The 20043-nt window shown below is 36.9% G+C and overlaps 3 protein-coding genes across 4 annotated transcripts; all 3 read right to left on the bottom strand.

Moving 5' to 3' along the window:
* Window positions 1-1777: 1777 nt before the first annotated feature.
* Window positions 1778-7464, bottom strand: LOC129374983 (alanine aminotransferase 2-like). The gene is made up of 11 exons (XM_055053718.1): window positions 6750-7464; window positions 5712-5801; window positions 5510-5618; window positions 4619-4752; window positions 4294-4537; window positions 3810-3889; window positions 3582-3718; window positions 2848-3013; window positions 2483-2638; window positions 2273-2385; window positions 1778-2106 (listed from the first exon to the last, which is right to left on the bottom strand). Exons 1-11 carry the CDS (start codon window positions 6948-6950, stop codon window positions 2010-2012), a joined length of 1527 nt encoding a protein of 508 aa, XP_054909693.1. The 5' UTR covers window positions 6951-7464; the 3' UTR covers window positions 1778-2009.
* Window positions 7465-7583: 119 nt separating this feature from the next.
* On the bottom strand, window positions 7584-12109 carry LOC129374991 (alanine aminotransferase 2-like). The gene is made up of 11 exons (XM_055053731.1): window positions 12008-12109; window positions 10447-10539; window positions 10251-10359; window positions 10036-10172; window positions 9711-9954; window positions 9504-9583; window positions 9278-9414; window positions 8675-8846; window positions 8302-8457; window positions 8063-8175; window positions 7584-7833 (listed from the first exon to the last, which is right to left on the bottom strand). Exons 1-11 carry the CDS (start codon window positions 12104-12106, stop codon window positions 7743-7745), a joined length of 1431 nt encoding a protein of 476 aa, XP_054909706.1. The 5' UTR covers window positions 12107-12109; the 3' UTR covers window positions 7584-7742.
* Window positions 12110-12656: 547 nt separating this feature from the next.
* On the bottom strand, window positions 12657-19265 carry LOC129376106 (alanine aminotransferase 2-like). Of its 2 annotated transcripts, XM_055055586.1 has the most exons (12): window positions 19185-19265; window positions 18395-18502; window positions 17764-17853; window positions 17091-17199; window positions 16341-16474; window positions 15688-15931; window positions 15526-15605; window positions 15325-15461; window positions 14033-14207; window positions 13802-13957; window positions 13407-13513; window positions 12657-13329 (listed from the first exon to the last, which is right to left on the bottom strand). In XM_055055586.1, the coding sequence occupies exons 2-12, from the start codon at window positions 18497-18499 to the stop codon at window positions 13227-13229; spliced, it is 1440 nt and encodes a 479-aa protein (XP_054911561.1). In that variant the 5' UTR covers window positions 18500-18502; window positions 19185-19265; the 3' UTR covers window positions 12657-13226. The 2 variants fall into 2 exon arrangements, with proteins under 2 accessions (XP_054911561.1, XP_054911554.1); XM_055055579.1 differs by lacking the exon at window positions 19185-19265 and having other exon boundaries at window positions 18395-18511.
* Window positions 19266-20043: the final 778 nt, after the last annotated feature.

Genomic DNA, 20043 nt, shown 5'->3' with positions numbered 1-20043 from the left:
GTTTCCTTCTGCCTCGTCTGTGGCTGCCTGAGCTCAGGCGGTGTGGAAAAAGGTGGGGGTAGTGGGAATTGTTGGGCTTCGCTTTTGAGGAATGATTACCCCTCTCACTCATTTTCCCAGAGCTACTGGAGTGGAATAATTAGGTAACATTTGCAAATCTGAACTCCATTCACGGTGAGAGGATAGTGATGAATGATAAAGAGGAGCAAGAGAAAGAATGGACCCTACTTCCTGTGGACTGCCCTGAGTCCTGCACAGCAGCGATCACATTATTTACAGCTGAGGATTTAATGCATTGTTCAGTAATGAGCAAGCAGCCGATGGCCTGTGATCTGAAATTTACTTATTCTCTCACTGGGCTGGGCTCCAGGACTCCAGGCCCTCCGGATTGAAACAAAGCCAACACCACCTTCTAATTCAGTCACTTTAGCCTTTTGCATTGTTGAACATTACATGCATGCATAGTAATTTAAACATAAAATTCAAAAATACATGCATTTGATGTTTTTAATAGAACAAGTCATATGAACTTGCATAATAAAACGCCCATGAAGTAGACACACTTGCCTCATTAGTAAAACTCCAGCTTCTCTGAAATCTGCTTGGCGAAAATCCAAGTTTACAGTGACATCTGGGGGTGAATATGACATATAACACCACATTCAATTTCTAGGCCAGAGACTGAAACCTTTACAATTTCTGGTCTTCTAGTTAAACTTAATAAAACGTGTTTAGAACAGCAAAAATTACACAACCTTTCCAAAAAAGACAGCTTATAATTTTGATGAAAATCTACTGTATGAAATGTGTTGTCATTCTTGAATAGCTACCATTTTATTTACATTTTGCACAAAACGTCTTCTGTGGGTCACTGATTTTTATGAAAAATATAGTAGAGGCACAGTTTTCAACCGACTGACAAAAATATAGATTTTAAAACAGGAACTATTAGGAATGTTTTGTGGTGGGCATTCAATGCAATGCATGTATTCCATGAAAAACGCTGAGCTTATTATTTTAAGAGTCACTGTGGAAGATCCATTGAACTGTGGGTTGCAGACCCCTGTCCAAGGCCATTTTGTCAGCTCACTTCAAATGGGTTTAGCTTAAATAACATCCCCAGTAGTGAAGGGCAAAATCCCTTCTTAACTTAGGATCTTTTTATTCTGCTACTTTACAGGTCCTGGTGAACTGTGACAATCAGCCTAAATGGGAGCAGCTGACCAGTCTTCCTAGAAGTGACCTGAATCGTTAGAGCAGACTGAAACCTGTTGCACTGAAACACATACTAAGAGCAAGAGAAAAGCTCATTGGAGCTAGAAACATTTTTGTTAAGTGCCCAAATCCTTTCAACACACTTTTCAGTGCTGAGGAGCAAGTCACTCTCCTTTGAGGTTCACCCACATGATGGTGCCCTGATGGAGGTCTCCAGCATAGTGGGGTTACTGTGGCCGGTGGACCTTTATTTCATTTATTTCATTCATTTTTTCACTGAAAACATTGAAGCCATTACCTGCAGAGATGTTCTGTCCAACCAACAATTCACTGTTTTCTGCATATCCAATATTGGGTCACAATGGTAACAGGTTCCGGGGGAAACCCAAACAATCTCCTGGCGATACTCTAGGGCTCACTGAGATGTTTTCAAGCAAGGAGGCATAAAACGTTCCTCAAGCATAAACAGGACTTGCCCTGGAGTCTCCTTCCAGAGGAGAACAATAGGTTGTTGTTATTTATTTTGCTTTTACATTGATTTTAAAATAAAACGATTATAATGTAAAATTGAAGTTGTGTTTATTTGTTGTTTCAAAGTAAAACTTAGTGGACAACTTTATTTGTTCCTCAAGACAAATATCTCAGCAGTGACAAAAGTGATGATTTTATTCTGTGAGATAATTATCTCATTATCATAATATGGGCATCTGAAAATATTGATAAGCAGGGTTTCCAAAGTTTTGGAAACCTTTTTTAATAAAAGTTTCAAAAGATTCTTTTTCTCTGAGTATCTTTCAAATGTCATCAGGTCTGTTGAGGAGACGAAGGTGAAAAGAACTAAGACGTGTCAGGACATCCTCCAGGACAGCAGGAGGCGCTAAAACACAAAGCCTGAGAGGAAAACCAAATTGAGACATTTAGAAATATACAGACATACATGTTTTGTCATAAAACGTCCATTAAAATTTGTCAGAACAGAAATTAGTCAATGCAATATTTATAACGTATGCAATATTTGTAATACATGAACAAACAGTACATCTCTATCTCTTCTTACCTGATGTGAAAGTTTTCATCATTGTGTCCATTTTCACAGCCAGCTCCCAAACAAATACCTTCTTCCTCCAGTAACCTCTGACAGTACAGAACGTCTGCTGACAGTCGTAACAGCTGAAATAAATCAGAACATATTTTTTAAAACACAAGTCAGAAACCTTGAAAGGCATCCAGTATGTCATTTTTGTCCCTTTAATGAGTTTCAGCTGACCTTGGCCTCTTCAATGATTTCAGCAGGTAAATGCAGGCGAGGATAAAGGAAGACACCTCCCATCGCCGGCTGGCAGCTCATCCCTGGTAGGGCGTTCAGAAGCTTGCATGCTCGTCCTGCATTCTGGGAGAGTGTTTCTTCTCTCACGAGAATCTCCTGTGTAAGAAAAATGTTATTCTACATATGCTAGCGAACAAGAAAATGTGGAAAGTCCAAAATGATCTTCTTCTGGTGCTTAGTGATTCACAAGTTTACATTTAGAGAGGTGTTGTGGTACTTTAATCAAATATTATTGACCACAGCCTGAAAATAATATTTCATTAGCTCCTCAAAATATGATTATAAATTTGCTTTTCTCTTTGTACCTGTGTGTATTTTTCATATGAAGCATCTCCAGGTGCAGGTGGATTGACCATGATCTCCATTGCCAGCTGTGGTAAAATGGAAGGACAGCACGGAGGATTGGATAAAAACTTTGTCACCGCTGGATCCAAGTTGATTAACTCCACATAGGCTCCTCTCAGACCACACCTAGACAGTGTAGTATTAGCAATGTCAACAATACCAGCAGTAAAAATATGAGGAAAGAAGACAGCAATAATAGATAGGAAAAGTCAATCTATAAAACATAAATCAGCATAAATAAAACCCAGACATAACATTTAAACAAAGTCTTCAGAAATTACTACTGTTTAGTTTTTATAAAAATCTGTCTTTATGGAAATCTTGTGCTGTATGTTTTCTAAGATGGAAACACAGAAGCTACTTTTGACAAAAACAGTGAAGTCGCACTGAAATCTTATTTAAACTTCAGAAATCCAGTCTGGGTTTTTTTTAGCTCTATTATCTAAACAATAGTGCTATTGTTCTCTCAATTTATGTAAAATTATTATTTTTTTGCTTGCATACATTTTGAAATATAATGGGTACGAGGTTGTTTTGAAGTGCATTATTCATTTTTCACAGACTACTTAGCCTCTTTTAGCCTCTTTTAACTTCTTTAAAATTGTCATAAAAAGCATCATATTTTGTGTAAGTCATGACAAAACAGAAGTGTATTTATGGTCCAGACCCCTGAGATCATGTTTGTAATGCTCACTCTCCCATTGTTGCTGTCGATATTGAGTGGAAAGATGCCATCTCCACTGTCTCTGAGTAGGAAACTCCCATCTCAAACAGGACCTTTTTAAATGAGAGAAACTCTTTGTCCTGTCCAAACACACTGCCCTGGTAAACCTAAAATGGTGCAATAATTCAGAAAGAAAGGAAGAATTTTAAATAGAGAAACTAATAATCACAGAAACTTTTCTGTGCAGAATGTGTTTACCTCTTCAACTAGCAGAACAAGTCGCTCCGATGCTGCAAAATGAATAATTTTTTCTATTTTTTCTCTGTCTTGCACATGACCTGACAAAACAATGAGAGACATTTACTTAGTTTTGGATGACAGATTAGGTTTCTACCCTCAAATCAAGATTCTGATCTTACATTGCCTCAACTTGTTTGACCATGTGTCAGTCTTATTTTGAATTACAGACACACTTTAATATGTTACATAATTTAAGATACATATTAAATGTTATGCATCCAATGACTGAACCAAAAGCAATAAGTGCTAAATAGAACCAAGAACCTGATGGAGTCTTTCTTGAAGAACTTTTTATTTTGAATGTAGAAGTTTTAGCTTTTCTGTGTCTATATATCTGTAAATTTACACATCGCACTTTACACTCTTTAATTTTTTTTTTCAAATAAAAGGCTTAGTGATTCTATTCATTTTGCTGTATCTACACTATATGTGTGTTACGCACCTGTTGGGTTTCCCGGGTTACTGATGTAAATGGCTCTGGGATCACACTGCCTCCTAGCGGTCATTAGGGCTCGGTGCAGCTCTTCCAGGTCTAAGGCCCATCCTTGCTCCTCAGTCAGCATGTAGGGCATCAGTTTCACCCCCACTTCATCCAGCAGCATGGGTAATGTGTGTGGGCATGGCAGGGGGACCAACACACCAGTCTGAGTCTGTCCATCCTCACGTGACAGCAAATGTATCATCGCCTAAATAAAACATTTTCAAAAATCCAGCATACCATGTCATCAGATGAGGTAACCTCTCATTTCTAGCTCTAGTTATCATACCGCCAAAATCTTCTGTGAGCCATTGAAGAAGATGATGTCCTCTGGATTTGAATTTATCCCACCATCTCTTTTTGTGAGAAACTCAGCAACAGATTTTCGGATTGGAGGTAACCCAAAAACAGAGGAATATGAACCTGTTGTAGGAAAATTGCCAGGTCATTTGAGCAAAGAAGTCTGAAAGTTTTAGAGATATATGCTGCTCTGGTAAGACTGTTTTGCCGATTCATTCTAGGCATTACTGTCATATTAATTTGAGGGATTAATTATTTACACATTTCCATTTCTCTTTTCCAATTGAATCACAAAATATTTAATATATTTAATTTTGCCAGTGTAGGAATCTTTGACAGCACTCATTAGACTAACTAATGCTTAGATCAGAGGGAAAATCTAATGTACTTAGGAAAATATCAGATTTGCATCATGTGGCAAAAGCTTTTTGAGCTGTTTCTTAACAAAAACATCAAGTTGAAACAATTGACAACAGGGAGTTTTTGGATGTGAAGGCAGAAACAACTAAGATTCAACCCTGTTGTGAACTGTAATATACACTGTATATTAAACAGGAACATCTTTTGTCTCTCTGCAATGATATGAGTTTTTCATCACTACAGAAAGCTGTAGTTCAAACCATCTAATCCAAGACGGAGTCAAGACCAAAACTAGACCAGAACTATGAGGATGGAGAGACAAAGCTCAAAACCAAACCAATTAGAGATCATTTTCAGCAGAATTGCAGTAATCCTAACAATTTAGTTGCAAAACATTTGTTTTTTTGAAACCCATTACAGTTGTAAGTTATGTACCCTTTACTCTGAGGAAAAACACCCTAAGTCAATAAAAATGGGATTGTGCATAAAAGTCCAACCTCATCAGGATTGCTGTTCTCACCAATGCTGCCTCCATCACAGGCTTCCAGAAGCTTCTGTGCCTTCTGTTTGACGTCCAGAGGAAAGCTGCCTTCTTTGAGGAGCTCAGGGTAACAACACAGTGATAAGACCTGAGGAAGGAAGCAGGAAGCAGCAGTGTCAGGTATGCTCCATGAGTGACTGCAGAGAAGAAAATCAGCAAGAAGAGAATGTTCAAAATTAACCTGGCGAACAAATGAGATGGGTGGCATCCCTGTCCGGTGGGGATCACAGGTGCTAAGATCAATCACCTTTGTGAAAGCTTTTTCCTCACCCTGAGAGGGAAAAAAGGGGAAAAAATATATAACTGTATGTAAAGTTTTAGCGACTGAAATCCTATTTGTGTGATGTAAGTCCTGACTTACAGTCTGGAAAACTTCTGCTAGTAAGATTGCAGAAGCACCAATCAATTCTAAAGCGATCAAGAATTTTAAGAAGTCAGGTTCAGCTGTGAAGAAATATTTAATATTTGAGCTACCTAAAAAAACAGGGTTGGGGACCTCTGATCATCCTGACTGTCTAGTGAAGAGTGTCTCTGAAGAGGTAAGGGAAACAGTAAAAGTTATCGTTCCAAAAATAAAGCATCCAAGGGTCATTAATGTGCTCAACTGCCTGAGCATGAGGATTCTGCATTCATAAATGCTAGTGTCCTTTAGTTATAGAGTTAAGATAAAGAACAAACTTCAAGCCAAAGACTTGAGTTAAAAGTTAACCAGGAAGCTGCTTAACAAACAGCTTTTCAGACTGCTTCAGGTCACAGTTCAACTTCAACCACTTTCTACAAACAACTATTGAACCCTGACTAAGGTGGCATTTGAAATATGTTGTCCATCCATTTTCTGATCACCCTTCTCCCGAACGGGGTCGGGAGGTGCTGGTGCCTCTCCAGCTGCGTTCAGGGTGAGAGGCGGGGTTCACCCTGGACAGGTCGCCAGTCTGTCGCAGGGTTGAAATATGTTGTGAAACTAATAATGTTTTTCAACTTTGCACAAATCCTATGAAACATAAACCTCTGAAGTTATAAAAGTGGAGTTACTAAGTTGACTTCTAAACAGCTGCTAAATGTATTTGAAATCTAAAGTGTAATTTGATGTTAAACAATGTTATTACAAGAAAACAAATAAGACATCAGTCCAAAAATAATTTTGAAATGTAAATAAGATGTTAGTAATCGTTGATTGTTTAAGACAGTTTATGTCGTAGCCTAACTTCTGATGACTCACCTGTGCAATCTGCCGTGAGATCTGTGCAGCCAGACTCTGCAGGTTCACTGGGTCTCTGATCCCCCGGACCTTTGGGTTTACCTCCTGCACAGAACTCATGTCTGTCCGTCTGACTGGCAAACAGGGCTGTGATCCCAGGTTAATGTCACAGGTTAATGCACAGTGACTCTTAACAGGGTATAGAGAGAATGCAACATCCATTCTTAGGGTAAGTTAATTGTTCAGATGATAAACATCTTTGTTCAAAAATAGGTGCATTTCCAAAAATCAGGTTTACTAATGGAACAATTTTGCATAACAAGAACATTATCAGACTTTGTACGTTCACTCAGCACTTAGCCTTAGGTTGTGACGTTTTAATGGAGGAATTTGTTAAGCCTTAGGCTTTATTCCATCTCACTACAATTACCTAACCTGTTTATTGTTATCTGTTAAGAAACACTGGCGCCTGATTTTAGTTACTGACAAGCTACTGAAACTTTTCCAAGGAGAGGTCAAAAGGACCTACACGTTTTAACAGACTAAACAATACTAGTGTTAAATGACTAAAGAAATAAATAAAATTCTTAAAAGAAATAATAACACAATTTTTACTTCACAATTGAAATAATAAATGTTAGACAGTCTAACTCGAGAAAATGTAGTAAGCTTGGGTGTTGCATAGACTCCCAACCACTTATTCTGGGGGCAACAGTAGGGAGGAACAATTCCTTTCTAACATAATGAAACATCCTGTGGATGTTTTATTATGTTGCATGAGCAGCTGTCTGCTGCGTCTGGATGGTAGCTGAGAGAGACAGAAAAGAGAGAAAGACAAACAGTAAAGCAGTGAGCTTTAACTGCAGGACCTGAAGTACAGCATGCTTTAATTAAGATTAGGTTTTTCTCCACTCTGTCCAAGTATTGTTTATCAGGTTTCAAATTCAAAGCAATTGTAGGATGTTTTTCATTTAGGACTTTTTTCTCTGCGGAGTTCGTATCCTTTGGACTCTGTCAGTGATGTCTCTCCTGGATCCGCAGGTGAAAAGACCGAAGACGTTTCAGGACGTCCTCGAGGACTGCAGCGGGAGCTGAAATACAGAGTCTAAAAGACAAATAGAAAAAATATTTAGGAAATTTAGATAGACAAACACCACCTGACTGAATTCTATATTTTTAGGCTTATTAGTTGAAAATAAAACTTAAAAGAAAAATACACTTTGGAAGATCAGAAACCAGATTTAGCAAGGTCTTTGAAAAATTGAGTTAATTAATAATGCAAGTCATGTATGTCTAACATAAAAAACTAATTATCTGAAATATTCTGTCCTCACCTAATGTGATAGTTTTCATCATCATGTCCATTCTCAGACCCTGGACCCAAACAAACACCTTCCTCCTCCAGTAACTTCTTACAGTACAGAACATCAGCCCGCAGCCCTGATCTCTGTCATATAGCAAAGAGACTGAATGATTATTGATGTATTACTGCAAAAAAAAAAAAAGTATGGAAGGTTTGGCCCATTGAGGGTCTGGTAACATATTTAACTTTTCTTGTTTATTTGAAGCTGACCTTAGCCTCTTCTATGATTTCATCAGGTAAATGCAGACGAGGATAAAGGAAGACTCCGCCCATCGCCTGCTGGCAGCTCATCCCTGGAACTCCATTTAGAAACTCACATGCACGATGAGCATTTTTGGTGAGGGTTTCCACTTTCTGAAGAATTTCCTTCGATGAATAAAGGAAAGATGTCAAGAAACAAAGATACATATGGAAGAGAAACCACACCCATATTTTAGACATATTCCATTCATTTCTGAGTAGCCTATAGATGATGTTGAGTCCACTCAATCTTTTCCAAACCCAGCTGTGATGAATGAGATATCCAAACAGTGCATACCCTAAAAAATATGTATTATAAAATACTTTGAAGTGTTCTCCTTACCTGGGTAAATACTTCATATGAAGCATCACCCGGTGATGGTGGATTGACCATGATTTCCAGTGCCAACTGTGGTAAAACTGGAGGGCTGCAAGGTGCCTGCATGCTCATTAAAAAGTTTTTGACCAGCAGGTCCATGTTGATGACCTCCATATAGCCTCCTCTCAAACCACACCTAAACAGAGGAATTACAAGTCAGAAAAGGTTCACCTAAATAAAATAAAACCAACATATTATATTAATGTCCATAAATATAATTTACTAAACAAATAACCATGAAAAGGAACAAAAAACAAAAGACAAACTCAGGTTTCAAGTCCAGGGCACGGGCACATACACATACACACTTAAATGTTTTAAAGTTATTTTTCATTCCAGAATTCCAATTTTGACACTTTGATAAAAATTTTAAAAAACTACTTCTCCATGCAAAAGTTGACTCACTAGTCATCACACTGGAACTTTACTGACTAACAGACTAAAAGAAAACATAGGAGAGTATGTGGAGTGTCATGATCTGATTATAGAAAAACCTTTCTCAATAACCATAAAGTCACTTAAGCAAAAATGCATTTGTGTTCCTGTTGAACTCGTGGTTACACTCACTCTCCCATTGTGCCTGCGGAGATTGAATGGAACGACACCATCTCCACTCTGTCTGAGTAGGATGCTCCCATCTCAAACAGGACTTTTTTGTATGAAAGAAACTTCTTGTCCTGCCCAAACACACTGTCCTGATACACCTACAATAATGCGAGAAGATGAAGGAAATGTGCCATTTTTTTATTAATAAGACAAACAATTCGCCTGTTCAGGGTGTACACGTACTTACCTCTTCAACTAATAGAACGAGCCGCTCTGATGCAGCAAAACGAATCACTTCTTCTATAGTTTGTAGGTCTTGTACATGACCTAACAGAAGAAAATACTTTTCATTTGCTTTAATGAAATAAAATTTGGGAAAAGTGAATCTCCCAGCAGGAAAATAACTTTGGGTGTAACTGCATGTCTGGTGATGGTGGGACTCTGAGTCATGTACCTGTGGGGTTTCCTGGGTTACTGATGTACATAGCTCTGGGGTCACAGTGCTTCCTGGCGGCCTTCAGGGCTCGGTGCAGCTCCTCCAGGTCTAAGGCCCAACCTCGCTCTTCCAGCAGTCGGTATGGCACCAGTTTGACCCCCACCTCGTCCAGCAGCATTGGCAGGGTGTGTGGACATGGGAGAGGGGTCAGCACACCTGTCTGAGTGGGCCCCTGTCCACTGGACAGCAAGTGCAGAACCAGCTAAAAGCAGCCATAAATAACAATATAAAACATTTAAAGTTGCATCATGAGGTATTTTGCCTCATGATGAAACCGTCATACGTTCAAGGTCCTCTGGGAACCGCTGGAGAAGATGATGTCCTCTGGATATGAAGCCACACCACCATCTCTGCTTGTGATGAACTCAGCAACAGATTTCTGTATTTGGGGTATCCCACAGGAAGAGGCAGAGTAGGAGCCTGCCACGGTCAAATCGATCAGCTTTTAAAGCAGACTGTTTGAAATAAATCACATGATATAAATATATTTTACCCTACCAACAGTCCCTCCATTGCAGGCACCCAGCAGCTTCTCTGCCCTCTGACAAACATCCACAGGAAAACTGTTTTCCTTCAGGAGCTCAGGGTACAAACAGACTGCCAAGACCTTAGAAAGCAAACAGAAGGTGACAGGCTGTAAAGACAAACTCAGGGAAACTGTGAAACACATTAAAAAAAACTAAATGCTCATGACCAACCTGGCGAGTAAATGAAAGGGGGGCATCCCGGCCCTGTGGGGATCCCCAGAGCTGACATCGATCACCCTCTGAAAAGGTTTCTGCTCACCCTGAAAGGAAACATGCCAAATTTTTCACAAACTCTGTGACAGTGTTTGCTGGTCCCTACCATCCAACTCCATGTGATTAAGCTGGATCAAATCAAAATAAAACATGCAGGTAGAAAGTATCTAGGTTAAAATGAAGGAAAGAAATCAAGTTGCACAACTCATCAAACATCACAATCAATAACATCTCATCTCACCTGTCTTTGAACTCTGATAATATTACGATTTTGTGCCAGACCATAAACTAATAAAATTCATGTCTTAATTGCTGTCCTTGAAGGATTATGACTTTCCACTTTAATGTTCTCTGTGTTTTGAAAGGACTTCAAATGTTAGGCTAATTAAACTTTCCATACATGCCTTGACTACTTCACATTTACATTTACATTTACTTTTACATTTTAGCATTTATGTTTACATAAAAATCCTCTCTAGCTGGTAAGATAACAATCTTCAGCTATTTATATTTGTGTTTTTATTAAATCTTGCACAGGGAAATTATTTAAAATTGAACAAATTTTAAATCAGTTTTACAATAAAAATATTTAACAAATAATTTATTTTCTGGACAACTTATTAAAACAGTGGAAAAACACTCAATTCAGGCTCCTAGTGCCGGCGACCCCCAGCTCTGTTTGGTCTTAATGCCAAACAGTTAAATGTTTGGCATTAAGACCAAACATGTAACTGAATAAATAGCTGAGTGTGCTTTCCTCCTCTACAAAGTGTTAATGTTAAACACGAACCTTCAAGATGGTGGTTTGATTAAAGTTTAACCATGAAGCTATCAGACAATGAGCCTGTTATGTTCGTTTCTAAGATAAAGCAATTGACAATCACTCCCCAGGTCAATTTGACCCGGGGAGTGATTAATCATGCAATAGTGTCAGAAACCAAAAAATTCCTCCAAGACATTTTTGTATCTGACTATTAACTCCAATGCTAACAATTTCTATCAATATTTGTCCAATGATGTTTTTTCATTTCTCAGAAATTAAGGGTTAATGACGACAACCTACTCATTTAGTCATTTGAGCAGAACAGTATCGATGTAAAAAGCAGATGCAGGGGGAGTTACAAATGTGTAAAATGAATACATTTTCAATTTATATGTAGAGTGAACCGATTAAGACAAATTAAAAAAGCTTCATGTAAAAAGAATACTTCCAACTATTTTTAAAAAATGTTTAACAGGTCAATTTGACCCACAACATAACAGGAGGGCTATTAGTTATGGCTCCAGTTTAACCTTTCACCTCTCAATAAACTTCAGTCAATGAATGATGAATCCACATATTCAGTTTTTAACTCATATGCCTAGAGATGTCTTCATTTGTTCTACACTGTTCAATATTTTATTCTTTTTAGGATACGTAGGTATTTTGTCTGTGCTTGAACAAGCCATTAAGTCAGGGTTAGAGCTGAAACAGTCAAGGTTTATCAGGACCTTTTGGCGCTATTAGTAACTCACCTGTGCGATCTGCTCAGTGATCTGTGCAGCCAGGCTCTGCAGGCTCACAGGGTCTCTAATCCCGAGGAGCCTCGGGTTCACCTCCTTCATGAAGCTCATCTCGCTTTCTCTGACTGAGGAACAGGGCGACACGCCCACCTGGACTGGGAGGAGGCGGGTGTTCAGGAAGTCAGAACCTCTTGTTGTTTGTATAAAGCCATAATTGGAAGAATTTTATTTAATTGCATATTTGAATACAATTTCATAAAACCGATTTTTATAAAGCTTATGTGAAACATTAAAGTTTTATTTCTTTGTTGAATTTTAATAATCAGTTGTTCACTTTGTCACAGATTTTACAGATTCATACAAAGGCTCTGAGCAAATCCTGTAGTTTTTTACTCTGGCTCTTTCATGTCTTGCAGTTTCTCCTCAATAACAGACAAAGTATCTTCAATTTTACAATCAATTCCTTTTTAATGTGTCACACAGTGCGAATCCAAATATTTTGCTTTAACATTTTGCTGACCTTTCAGCAAAGAGTTAAAGACATATCCAAAAATAATTACCATAACTTTGGTCTTTTTGTAGTATGAGACAATAAAAGTGCCAAATGAATAATTTTAAAACTTGTAAATGAAAGCAGTAAGCCCATTATTTGTGAATTTATTGTTTTAATCCTTACAAAATAAGTTTGAGAACAAATTCTGATTTTCAACCTGTTTAGAAAACATCAGTGTATCATACAACAAAATATTTGAGTGGATGTCACGAGAATGAAATTGACATTTTGATCATTACAAAAACACCCAACCACCTAATTTACTTATCAGGTGAATTTAACATTTAGGGGCAGTAAAGAACTACAATGAATATTTGCATTTTCTCCTATTGTGTGTTTATTCAGATAAGTGTTATTTTATAACAGTCAAATTCTTGAAACAGCTACTCTTGTTCTTATATTTTCATGCTTTTGTTATCACAATCCAAGCAAGTCTGAAAAGCAGTTCAGGTGGTCATGGGGTTTTTACATTAAAGCTAAACCCAACAGTAATTTTAGAAAGGATCCAGACTTTTCTGACTGATAAAATGGTAAATACGTTTCTCCTCCAATAGAAACTTTTCTAACATCATTGTAAAATGTCAGCAAAGAAAACAAATATTTAAATATGATCTTTCTGCTTGTTTGATGTGGCTTTGATGTATTTCCTCTGACAGCATGTTGCTTCTCAGCTTTGTCCTATACAATTCTGTTGCGTTTTCTGTCAGCGAGGTGAAGGTGGAAGGAAGAGAGGCGAGACAAAACCTCCCCCAACGTGTCAGGCGGGACCAGAATACATAATCTAAAGGAAACAGAGATTATTTTGCACATATTGTCTGGTTCCAGATCAGCAGGGTTTTGTCTCATCTTGTTTCCTACCTGAGATGATGGCTGCCACTTGTTCCATCATCTCCTGCACCTATGATCAAACCCTCCTCCTCCAGTAACATCTGGCAATACAATACATCTGCTTCCAGTCCCAGCGTCTGAAGACAAGGCCATGCGCAAAATTACAACAAAAAATAAATAAATAAAAGTTTGCAACATAAGACAAAGACAGCAGCTACAAGAAAAACCACAGCATGTTTTCAAAATTTTCAACTAAAGTGTCTGCAGTCAATTTATTTATATCATTTTGGTGAAATACTATTTAATCTTATTCATCTGTGTTGTTTTATTCTATATCAGTTACAAATTCTACACCTTATTTTCTCTTTATAAGTGGGATTGGCAAAATGTAATGAAATTAAATGTAATTAAATCTAATTAACAACTTTGGCTTGCTCCTTGATCTCAGCTGGTAGATCCAAATGTGGGTAGAGGTAGATTCCCGCCATCGCCGGGCGGCAGCTCATTCCCGGTAGATCATTCAGCAGCTTCAGAGCCCGCTGAGAATTTTGGGCCAGAGTGGCTCGAGTCAGGAGAGTCTCCTTCCAAGAAAACATCATCCAATATAAGAAAATGAAAAACATTAGTTGCTGTTGAGGCTTTGGTTTTGCTCTTACATGAACAAATGTGTTATATGAAGGGTCACCCGGACTGGGTGGGCCGAGCATGAGATCCAATGCAAGCTGTCCTGTGACTGGTGCATTGATGTCAGTACAGAGCATGGTATCGAGAAAATGCATCACCCCTGGGTCCATGTTGACCACCTCCATGTATCCTGCTCTGAGGCCACACCTACACACAGATCGCCAGGGGGATGATTAATGGGAATTACATGAAACATGAAAATGCTCTGGGAACTTATTAAATTCTCAACTTGTGTACACAAAAAGCTGTCACATTATCATTTTCTGAAATGAAATCAAATCAGTGTGAACTTGTGATTTCTTAGCCAGTAAAGGTAGAATTGTTAAATGAAAACAACTTTGCTAATGTAGACTACTTTGGCCCACTTACATTATCAAATGATAAAATATTGAATATAATTTTATTTTATTTCAATTTAATGTGATCACTGCTTATTTCTCATGTATCCTCTAAAAAAAAGAAATCAATTAGATAACTGAAGTACCATTGTTTGAAGATTATATAATTATTTTCCATTACTTGTGTTAAAATAAAATAACGTTCTCAAAACCATAAAACATAAAAAACAAATAATAAAAAAAATTAACCAAAATATTACAACTATTTATTTCTCAAAATTGAATAGGAAACTAAAGTAAAAATTAAAACACGGTGACATTATAAGATTTGAATAAAGCATTGGTCCATTCTGAAATAGGATGTATCGTCTTAACTGAAAATAAGAATCAAAATAAAACTTAAAATTAATTAATAAAAATAATTAATTTTAAACATAAAACTATTTTCAATCATCAATTCAAAAATAAAAATTTAATTAATTTCAAATAAACAGTAATAATCATGTCATTAAGGATATGTTTTATAGTTGTTGTATTTTTAAATTGTGGAATCTGTAGTTATAAAACTGCATTATGCATACTATTTTCATTTTGTCACCAATGTTAATATTTTTTTCAAAGAGAAATATTGAAAATTTATCTTCAGATTTGAAAAAGAAAAATCTTTTTTTTTCTTCATAATAATCCATAAATTACTATGTTTGTTTATCACAATTCTTCTTCATTGAAATATATTTCATGCAATCCCATAAACTAAAGATTTTAAAAACAACTATGATTCAAATATAGGAATAAACCAAAACTTTTTATGTAAAAAGAAAGTTGGATTGAGTTTGTCTCAAAACTCCTTACCAGTTTTTAAGTTAATACTGAACGTCCCCCATATTTTACTCATTTCAACTAATGAGGAAGGGAGAGAAACTCACTCTGCTACAGAGGCACAGGATAAAGAGTGGAAGGAGACCAGCTCCACAGTGTCTCTCAGATGTTTGTCCATCTCAAACAGAACCTTCTTATATGAAATAAACTCTTTGTTTGGTGCATAAACACTGTCTTGGTAGACCTAGAAGAAAGAGCAGAACAGCTAAAACTATTCTCCTGATTCTGAGGAGACATTTTATCATCACCTCATCAATCAGCAGAAGGAGTCTCTCAGCTGCTACGAACTCAATTACTTTCTCTATGGACTTCCTGTCCTGCAAATGTCCTGGAAACAGAAAACAGCAGCTTCATCAGGGGTTGATAACGACCTGAATTTGGCTTGCATGCAGTGAAGTGTGCAGGCCTGCCTGTGGGGTTTCCTGGGTTGCTAATGTAGATTGCTCTGGGCTCGCAGCGCCCTCTGGAGGTTGTCAGAGCTCTTTCCAGGTCACTCATGTCGACAGCCCAGTTTTTGTCCTCTATCAGCCGGTAAGGCACGGCCAGCACCCCGGCCTCGTCCAGCAGAGGAAGCAGTGCGTGTGGACAAGGCTGTGGGATCAACACGCCAGTCTGACGTGGCCCTTCCCCTCCGGAAAGCAGCTTTATTATCACCTTAAAACACAAAAACAAACTTTATTGTCCCATCTGAATTTAGGCAATAATCTAACCACTATTTTGTTACTTTGATTTTAATAATTCAGGATGATTACTTTTGATTTTCTTCAAAAACAAGCAAAAGTTTGGAAATAGGACATTTTGACTGATATATATCATAGCCTGATCTTTTTACTTTGGTTTTTCTTTATAATAATTACATTTCTTTTGAGGTAGTTTCTGATCCTCATTTCTGGAACCACACTAGTAGAATTGCAAATGTACCATTTTTCAGATGTGGGCAAATATGAACAAAATTGTAGAAGGTCAAGTTCACTTATTTTGCAAAACGCTTATGTCAGGTCATCCACAAGCCTTTTGTTGTTACACCCTTTTAAAGTTCTTCAAAAACAAATCTTTGTCTTACCATCAGGCCCCTCTGAGCTCCAGAGGATATGAAAATGTTTTCAGCACATGCAGGAACACCTTCGTCTCTTTTCATGATGAACTCTGCGATAGTTTGTCTGATGTAAAGCAGTCCAGAGGAGGTGGTGTAGGAACCTAAAGATCATAGGAAACAATCAGTTAACTCATTAAACAGAATATTATAAATATATTTAGAGCTTTATCCATATTCTGTGCTATAGTGAGACTTTTTGGTGCTGCTGAAGATGGATTAAACTGTAAACAGTTTTTTCAAAATAGTTTTTGTTTTGTTGTTTAATATATGTACAATTTATTTACATGTGTGTACTACTCATACAGCATAAACAGTATGACATTTTTTATTCTTCGATTGTTGTATCTGATCATGTACTAGAATTTGCGAGATGGTGAAAATAAAACAAATTTTTATTTGGTCTCTGGCAGCTGAGAGAAATGAAGACACAATCAAAAGCAACAAAAATAATTCCTCCTTTATAAACTTGCATTGATTTTTTTTAATATAGAGTACATTAAATGTCAAATTTAAGTAGTTTTCTTTATTATTCTGTGTTTTAACTTGTAAATATGTAGTTATAGCACTTTGAGCTTCTAAAGCCTGCTTTAGTTACTGTAAATGATGGACAAATCAGTTTTATTTTGATGGGACAAGGAAGGAAGCTCAGTTAAATTTGGGCTTAATAAATGGTGAAGTAAAACGGTTTTGTTCTTGTTTTGGTTTTAAAATCCTCACCCACACTTTCACCATCACAAGCCTCCAAGAGCCTCAGGGCTCTGAGCCTGACGTCCAGAGGAAGATGTTCATCACTCAGCAGTTCAGGGCACAAACACACAGCTAGGACCTAGAAAACGGCAGCAAATTCAAAGAGGAACTCAAGCAGGAAAATATTGTATTTTCATGATATTGATGTTGATATTGATTGTTTAAAAAATAATTATTTCCTGATTGTCACACATTACATTATTCTCAGTTAGGAATGCCAAAATTATTTTTGGTTTGATTAGTGACAGAGTAAGAAGATTGTTTTTCAAACAGTATTTTGTTTCTTTCATCAAAGTCAAGAGTAAATCATCTCTTTTTTTCCTACTACATGACTTTGGATGTCCTTCAGAAGCTTCTCATGATCGTTTTGTTGGACTTTTGGTCCATTCCTCTTGACAAACTGGTCTGACCGAGTCAGCTTGTCTTACTCAAACACACTTTTTCAGCTGTGCTTAAGAACAGGGCTTGTGGTGGCCAAATATTTACCGTCAGAGCTCCGAAATATTTGATAAATTGATGTCAGTGGTTCATTGATGTTGATGAACCACTGACAAGATATATACTTTTGGGATTGTTCACATTAGGAGTAAATTAAAAAGAGATTTTTGTCTGAATCAATTGAATGAATATGAAAAAAAGTCACCTGACGAATAAATGAGATGGGTTTCATTCCTGCTCTCTGGGGATCACCTGAACTGACGTCAATCAGCTCTTTGAAGGGTTGTGGCGCCCCCTATAGGAGAACATAATATAAGGCAGCACATCAGTTTTAAAATACATCTCCTTCCTCAAAGTTTCAACAGGATTAAGTGCATTCAGAGGGATTTTCAATTTAGAGGGATTTTCATATTCAGAGTTTCACTTGAATCGCACTTGGGAGCAAATGTTAGATTGTGAAACACATTATTGTATATTACATTTGTTCCATTCTTCTTTACAATGTGCCTCAGTTAAATTTGCAGACATGACATTGTGCTCAGCACTCTATCCTTTATTTAGGTGAAGTCTGGACTTTAACTAGGCCATTGCAATACATTAATTATTTTTGTTTTAGAGACTCTTCTTGGGATTTGATTTTACATTTGTGTTTTCTTTTTGTAGCAAATTTTCAGTTGTTGGAGACCCTGTTTATTTAATTAACTATTGGTCATATGATGTGAGATATTTTTTACTTTGTCTTGATATATTAAACTTTTGTCACAAAAAAATTGTTTGCTGTCTTTGTCTTACCGATCAGTAATTCTTTATGAATGAAGAAAGCTGGCTGGGCTTACCTTGATGTCGTCTCTGGTGATGTTCTCAGCCAGACTATGCAGCCCACTTTGAGGTGAGAGTCTGATCCCTCTCACTCTGGGATTCACTTCTTGCAGGGACGTCATCAACTTTGGCATCAGATTGTTTTTAGTCAACATTTCTAAGATAAACAACCTTTGTATTGCAGGTTTCTTACAAGGTTTGAAGTCTTTGCTGTAACTGATCTAAGATACATTTAATAAGAGCTTACATTCCCAGATTCATCCATTTAATGTTTGTTTAATCATTTTTTTATTGCTGAAAATACTGGTTCCAGCTTAAACTGTTTCTGTTTATTCAGCCAATTACAATGGGAAACATTATTGCAGCTTATCCTCTTAAAAAATCGTAAATCCAACCAGGTTTGATTTAAACAGAGATATTTGTTTAAATGAAACAGATGTCTCTGTTTGATTAAATGGTTACTTTAACCATTTAAGTGCATTCAGAGGGATTTTCAATTTAGAGATGAAATGTAAAAACAAAAAATATTGAATGCCAGAATGATAAAAAAAATAATAAAACCATGCAACTATGCAAAACGTCTGCAGCTTACAAGATTAAATTTACAATTTTGTCAATAATGATGGATTATACTTTTTAAACCAATCCAATGAAATTTATATAATTTGACTAAATCTTAATAAATTAAATATATATAAGTTTTCCTGATTGATCTCAAAAAATTAAATTTTAATTAGCCATGTGGGTCTTGAGTTTAAATAATTTTAAAAATGTCTTTTAAAAAAAAAATACTTAAATTTAACTTACTGAGATTTCCAGAAGCTGCTTTTTTATGCGATGTAGTTTGTCTGATTGCAGCTATTGAGGTTTTGGTGAAGGTCGCTGGACTGACACTCTCAGAACATTGGATGAATGTTTAGCTGATAAAGTTATATGTTCATCTGGACTAAAACTTGTTTGATGTGTAACCCTCCCAGTTGTTTCAGTTGGACTCAGCTGAAATCTGAGCTGGACTTTGGACAAATTATGTTTTGTCTGATTTTTTTTTTCAACCTTTTGGAGGGCAACAGTATGTACTGCTTTATACAGCAGGGACATATTGAGGTTGCAAAATTTACCCAAATCACAAACAGAAAAGCAGTTTTTCACATTGTCAAGGAATTAAGAGTCAAAACTTTAGCTGTTAATATTTGGGAGAATTGGAGTTAGAGATTTAACATAGTCTGATCTCTTTGCCGAACCATTTGCACCATCTATAGAACTCATTTTTCTGGTGACTCCAGTTTTAGAGCACCTGTTGGTTTCTGAACGCTAAAATGTCACAAGAAGCTGAAATGTTATCAATTGTTTACAGCAACAGAAATGTATTTGGTTTTAATATATCGCTCATCTGTTTTACATACCTCGTAAGTTTGTATTACCTCAAAGCTCCAGCGCAGTCATAATCATTCTCACTTTATTTCATAACTGTAATTGTTTTTCTAGAGAAGGGCTCTGTCCTCTTTCTCGATTTAATTTCTTCAGCTTTGTCTTTATTTGGCATTGTAATTTTTTTAACTTGACCAAAGCTTATTTAGGAGTGAGACTGTTGCTATATACAAGTCATTCTCACCTCCCAAATGGCACAGTATGGTCCACATCATGACCTTTGTGAGTTGAGACGCAT

The sequence above is a fragment of the Poeciliopsis prolifica genome, unplaced genomic scaffold, assembly GCF_027474105.1.
Source record: "Poeciliopsis prolifica strain line A6 unplaced genomic scaffold, Auburn_PproV2 SCAFFOLD002, whole genome shotgun sequence".
NCBI lineage: Eukaryota > Metazoa > Chordata > Actinopteri > Cyprinodontiformes > Poeciliidae > Poeciliopsis > Poeciliopsis prolifica.
The sequence above is the reverse complement of the archived record's forward strand: the minus strand, read 5'-3'. Positions and strand labels throughout refer to the sequence as shown.

Coding starts and splice junctions, on each gene's coding strand:
- LOC129374983 (XM_055053718.1), bottom strand. CDS start 6,950: ATGGATGTTGCATTCTCTCTATACCCTGTTAAGAGTCACTGTGCATTA. Junction 3,014..3,581: donor TCGACAGCAACAATGGGAGA/GTGAGCATTACA, acceptor TACACTGTCTAG/GTGTGGTCTGAGAGGAGCCT. Junction 2,386..2,482: donor AAATCATTGAAGAGGCCAAG/GTCAGCTGAAAC, acceptor GATTTATTTCAG/CTGTTACGACTGTCAGCAGA.
- LOC129374991 (XM_055053731.1), bottom strand. CDS start 12,106: ATGAGCTTCATGAAGGAGGTGAACCCGAGGCTCCTCGGGATTAGAGAC. Junction 8,458..8,674: donor CATATGAAGTATTTACCCAG/GTAAGGAGAACA, acceptor TATTCATCGAAG/GAAATTCTTCAGAAAGTGGA. Junction 8,176..8,301: donor AAATCATAGAAGAGGCTAAG/GTCAGCTTCAAA, acceptor GCTATATGACAG/AGATCAGGGCTGCGGGCTGA.
- LOC129376106 (XM_055055579.1), bottom strand. CDS start 18,511: ATGCCAAAGTTGATGACGTCCCTGCAAGAAGTGAATCCCAGAGTGAGA. Junction 13,958..14,032: donor CATATAACACATTTGTTCAT/GTAAGAGCAAAA, acceptor TTTTCTTGGAAG/GAGACTCTCCTGACTCGAGC. Junction 13,330..13,406: donor AGTGGCAGCCATCATCTCAG/GTAGGAAACAAG, acceptor TGTTTCCTTTAG/ATTATGTATTCTGGTCCCGC.